This window comes from Fulmarus glacialis, unplaced genomic scaffold, assembly GCF_000690835.1.
Source record: "Fulmarus glacialis isolate BGI_N327 unplaced genomic scaffold, ASM69083v1 scaffold10376, whole genome shotgun sequence".
Taxonomy (NCBI): domain Eukaryota; kingdom Metazoa; phylum Chordata; class Aves; order Procellariiformes; family Procellariidae; genus Fulmarus; species Fulmarus glacialis.
The window spans coordinates 1-5,709 of NW_009218750.1; the positions used below are offsets into that span (position 1 = coordinate 1).

At 45.4% G+C, this 5,709-nt stretch overlaps 1 protein-coding gene across 1 annotated transcript; it reads left to right on the forward strand.

Moving 5' to 3' along the window:
• Positions 1–970: 970 nt before the first annotated feature.
• On the forward strand, positions 971–3,973 carry TOPORS (topoisomerase I binding, arginine/serine-rich, E3 ubiquitin protein ligase). The gene has a single exon (XM_009580133.1). The coding sequence runs from the start codon at positions 971–973 to the stop codon at positions 3,971–3,973; it is 3,003 nt and encodes a 1,000-aa protein (XP_009578428.1).
• Positions 3,974–5,709: the final 1,736 nt, after the last annotated feature.

Below are 5,709 nucleotides of genomic sequence, written 5' to 3' on the forward strand. Positions count from 1 at the left end.
GCGTCCCGCAGCGGGCGGGTGGTGTCGCACCGGGGGGGCGCGGTGCCCTTCCCGCCGTGCGTGTGCGCTTGTGACACAAGCGTCTGCCTGTGCGGACTGCGTCCGTGCGTCCCCCCCGTGCGTGCGTGTCCGTCTGCCTGTCTTGCTTCGTGCCCGGTGTCCTGCAGGTGGTTACGACCTGCTCCTGGGCGAGCTGCAAAAGGTGGGCTAATGTGTTTTGAAGTAGCACGGTAACTTATTTCCACAGAATTATAATGCCTTAGGATAATGCTACCAAAAGTAACTTTAAAATAGATGGATTTATTGCTAACCATGCTTGACAGCCTGACTGGATACAGAGGCAGCGTGTACCTGAGGATGGGTGTAGGAATGACACCTGGCTGTTTCTGCTTCAGTCATAAAAACAAAGACTAATTTAGGCTGGAGCACATCCCTGAAGGTTGTCTCTGTGTGGTCCAGCATGAGTGCCCAGCAAAACACGGGCAGAGGGTGCAGGAACAGGAGAGGTGCAGGAGAACTTGGATACTGGTAGTTTAGTTTGAGTGCAATTGCTTGTTTTGACTTTTTTTCTTAAAGAATAACTAGCTGTTCTCACATTTTTCATATGTAAACGCTGGTCTCTTTTGGAAGTGTGTTTTGGAGGATACCGTGTTAATCATAAACTTACTGACCACATCAAAGCAGTTATTTATGAGTGGGGAGGAAGATAAAGACCTGCCTGTTACCTTCATATATGCCAGCGTGATTCAAGCTCTGTTTAAAACTTTTAACACTGAAGAGCCAGATCTCACTGTGAAGAGAAGCCAACCAAAGTAGTCAGGTCGTGCTGCCTCTTTGTTCCGTGTTCTCTCAGTGCTAATGCTGGGTTTTGCAACCTTAAAGGCAACTGTTACGGGTTTCTGTGCCTAGACTTTAACATTTTTGTCTCTCTGAGATAGCAATGATCTTTTGTCTCTTTTTTTTGTAGAACATGACTTCAGCAGATAAGCAGTTTTCAGAAGATAGCAACTTTTCGCCAAAAGCCAGCACTAGCAAGCTGCCAACAGATGCATCTCCTGACTCCAAATGCCCCATCTGCTTGGATAGATTTGACAATGTTGCGTATCTAGATCGCTGCTTGCATAGGTTCTGTTTCCGCTGTGTCCAGGAGTGGTCAAAAAACAAAGCAGAATGCCCCCTCTGCAAGCAACCCTTTTTTTCCATTTTCCATACAATTCGTGCTGAAGATGACTTTAAGGAGTACATACTCAGCCCTTCAGAGAATAGCTCTTTTGCCAGCCCTGATGGCCGGAGATTTCGTTACCGTACCACCTTAACAGGGGAACGCCGCAGGGAAGGCAGTTCCCCTTCCCGAAGGACGCTGTCCCCTCCAGATAACGGGATATTGTTTGAAGGGTTGTCGAGTGAACCAGTGCGGCAGAGAGACGGAGAGATTCAGCAGATGATAAGGAGGCTGGCCTCAAGGAGGCAGGCTAGCGCAGAGGGCAGATCTCTGCGGCAGATTCAGGAGGAGGACATGATCAACTTCCGCAGAGCTCTGTACCGTACTGGTGTGCGTATTCGTAGTATTCAGGATGGTGGCCGCTATCGTGACATTTCAGCAGAGTTTTTTCGCCGCAACCCTGCTTGTCTTCACAGGTTGGTTCCTTGGTTGAAGCGAGAACTTACAGTCCTGTTTGGTGCCCATGGATCTTTGGTTAATATTGTACAGCACATTATCATGAGTAATGTGACTAGGTATGATCTGGAAAGTCAGGCCTTTGCTGACGATTTAAAGCCATTTTTGCTGAATCGGACTGAACACTTCTTACATGAATTCATCAGTTTTGCCCGTTGTCCTTTTAACTTAGAAGCATATGATCAACATGCCAATTATGACTGTCCTGCGCCATCATATGATGAAGGAAGCCACTCAGACTCGTCAATTATTACAATATCTCCAGATATGGCATATTCTCAAGGGCCAGGTAACAGTTTGTCTGTGACTGGTCTTGGTCAGGCCCCCTGGGATGATGAAACTCCGGGGCCTTCCTATTCCATTTCAGAAGAGGTTCGTGCAACCATAGCTTCTTCTCTGGAGACATCAGAAAGTTCTGATGAGGACTCTGCTACAAAGAGTCGAAGAACCAAACTGCAAACTCAGTTACAGGCTAATGCTGACTCAAACGACAGTGACTCTTCCTCAGATAATTGTGTTATTGTTGGGTATGTTAAGCCATTAGCTGAGAGGACACCAGAAGTGGTTGAGCTGTCCTCAGACTCTGAGGAGTCCATGAGGGAAGAGAAAAGGGAAGATGTGAAGAAACAGCAGCCAATCCAGTGTCGCAGCTGGAGCGATAGTGAACCAAGCAGGAGTTTCTCGCCACATTCCCCCACATACAAGGGTGTAGGTAGTTGTAGAAGCTGCTTATCTCCTGCAGTTGAGAAGACAGAGTCAAAAGATGATGAGGTGAACAAATGTAAGGTAAAAGATCTGTCTCCACAGGACTTGAGCTGGAGCCCCTCTCTAGGGAGTGACACAGTATGCTCCCCTTGGAATCACAGATTGTCTAGAAAGGGAAAGTCCAGGAGCCCACAATCCTGTTCACGGAACAGTGGAGGCAGTCATGGCCATCGGTCTAGGAGGGAGCATCGTAGCAAAAGCCAACTTAAAAGGAGACGATCGAGAAGCAGGGATAGTAGCAAACATAGGAGCAAAAGAAGCAGCAGGAGGTCCAGGGCTCATGACATCAGGGGCTCTCTAAAAAGCCAGAGAGGCTCTCTAAGTCATGAGAGCACTCCATCCAGAGAAGTAAGCAGATCACGATCACGTAGCAAAGGCCACAGCAAAAGGAGATCAAGAAGTAGAGACAGTGATCGTTATTATGTAAGAGACAATTATCAAAGTAGATACCAGTGGGGTTACGCTTTCTGTAGTCGAAAGGTGTTCGGAGATGGCTATGAATCTTCCAGCAGGAGGAGGACTCAGTCTAATGCTCTCTACTCAAGGCCATCTGCTAGTCCAGAATACAGGATGCGATCATTTGTTGAAAGGACAGATCTGCATAGCCAGAGGGGAGTCCATGAGAGACACTATTACTGTTATGAAAGATGCAGGTCAAGGAGTCGGTCAAGCAACAGGTCAAGGACCCCTTCTGGAGGAACTGACAGATTGAAAAGTGAAAAGCCTGGTGGAAAAAGGAAGTACAAAACTCGCCACTTGGAGAACGCATTCATGGAGAGCACAGGTCTAGAAAGAGAAAATGACCCCAAGAAAAATTCCTCAAAATTCAGCGACTGCTACAAAAATGAAGATAGCCTTTCAGACAATCGAGCAAGCAACGAGACAAAGCATAAGAAAAAGAAAAAAAAGATGAGGAGTCCAAGTGTGGAGATAGTCTATGAAGGAAAAGCAACAGACACAACAAGGCATCTTAAAAAGAAGAAGAAAAAGCATAAGAAGAAACACCGGAAACATCACATGAGTAACTCAGCACATTCTTCTCCAGTGGTGATTACAATTGATAGTGATAGTAGCAAGGAGCCAGAAAGTACAGAATGTGACAGCAGTATTACTTGGACAGGCACAACTCGGATAAATGAGAGGGAAAATGACTCTCCATCTTCTTTTCTGGGAAGGACAGGATGTGAAGATGTTTACAGAGTTGGTGAGGAAACTGGAGGAGCAGCCAAAAAGTACAATATTCCTACGAGAAGGGGAGACTTAGATGGTGACATTAGAAATGCTGATGTTGGACTTCGAGAAACAGCAGCTGATCAGAGTCTTATCATAGCGGATACCAGTACTAACACCCCTCACAGAGAAACTGTAACCAGCTACGTTCAAGAAGCACCAGCAGCGCCTTCCAGTCAACTGCCTTCCGCCAGGATTTCCTTCCTAGAGTGTCCAGAGAGACAACCATTGATACTAAGACTGCCAAAGAGACTTGTCAACAGATCCTCTTGGTTTGATTTCACAGAAGAAAAAATGTAGCACACTTCCCACGGAACACTTCTTAAAATTGTGAATTTGTTTTAACTACTTTCTTCCCCTTGAGAATAAAAACACCTGATGTGATTTGTGTATGTTAAAAGATGTCTGGGAAATGTGTGAAACCTTTGAATGTGTATGCACTTTTAAGTCAAAGAAGATAGAATATTGCTAGTACATAACTTTTACAGTTTCTCAGAAGACTGTTTGGAAGTTGTAATTTCATAAAGCCATCCTGTATTCTTGTAGTATGTAAAATATATCCACAGAGTATTTCAAAGTTTTGTTTAAAACAAACAACAAAAAAGGAGCCCAAACCAAAAGCCAGAAAATGCATTTTGTGAGGATTGCTCTTCTTAGACAAAGGAAAAATTGTTTAGTTCATAAGAAATTGTTCAGACTGAATTCTACTGTAACTTTAATCTATTTAGTTTAAGCTGATCTCTGCTGAAAAGTAGTCAGCGATTTCTATATAGATCGTCAACAGGACTTCCAGTAATGTAAAAGTAAGCTATGTCAAAATCTGAGTAAAGCAATAAGATTTTTTTTTTTTTAAGATGAATTTAAATGTGTGGACTGTGTACTTTGCAAACAGAACATTTGTTTTTTGGGTTTGAGTGCCTTACCAGTACAGACTATTGGATGTTCATGCTGTCAGGAGTACTCCAGCCTTCACTAACAGCAGGAACGACTTTGGTCAGATTGCTCAGGATTTGTTAGGTTTTGAATATTCCCAAAGCTGGATGGCCTCTCTGTGCTACCTCTTCTAACGTTTGAGTATTCCCATGGGAAACTTTTTTTTTCCAAATTTCTTCTTTGTATTTCTCTTGTTGCAGTCTGTGTCTTCTACCTTGCATCCTATTGCTGTGCAACTCTCAAGGAGCTTGTTTTCCTCTTCTGTATGCCCTATCACTACATACTTGAAGACATCCATCTTGTCTGTAGCCTTGGCAATAGAGCAGCTCCTCCTGACAACCTTGCTTTAGGCAACATTCACTCATCTCAGCTCACCCTAGGTGTCCTGCTGCATGTATGTGCAAGGCACAGGGCTCAGGCAGGGTCTTGTTCTCCAGGTTTGGGCCTTCTCTGTGTGCATAGCAGTAGCTCTCAGGGCTGAACCAGGAAGTTGCCTTCTGTCTCTCCTGTATTACTGCCTCCATGAGTGGTGGGTTTGACCTTGGCTGGTTGCCTGCCAGATACCCACCAAGCTGCTCTGTCGCTTCCCCTCCTCCACATGATGGGGGAGAAAATAAGATGGGAAAGCTCGTGGGTTGAGATAAGAACAGGGAGATCACTTAACGATTACTGTCACAGGCCAAATAGACTCAGGGACATTTAATTTCACTTATTGCCAATTAAAAATTGAGTAGGATGATGAGAAACAAAGACAAAACTAAACCCATCTTCCCCTCCCTTCTTCTCAGCCTCAGCTTCACTCCTTTATTCCTGACTCTTCTACCTCCTCTTCCCCAGCAGTGCAGGGGGATGGGGAATGGGGGTTGTGGTCAGTCCATAACACTCTATCTCTGCTGCTCCTTCCTCCTTACATTGTTCCTCTGCTCTAGCATGGGTCCTTTCAACAGGGTGCAGTCCTTCAGGAACAGACTGCTCCAGCATGGGACCCCCCCCAGGGTCACAGGTCCTGACCGAAAACCTGCTCCTGCATGGGCTTCTAAACACAGGCTGCAGCTCCTGCCAGGAGCCTGCTCCTGTGTGGGGTCTCCATGGGCTGTAGCTTT

Excerpts from the sequence above, each read along its gene's own strand:
- TOPORS (XM_009580133.1), top strand. The coding sequence starts at position 971 with ATGACTTCAGCAGATAAGCAGTTTTCAGAAGATAGCAACTTTTCGCCA.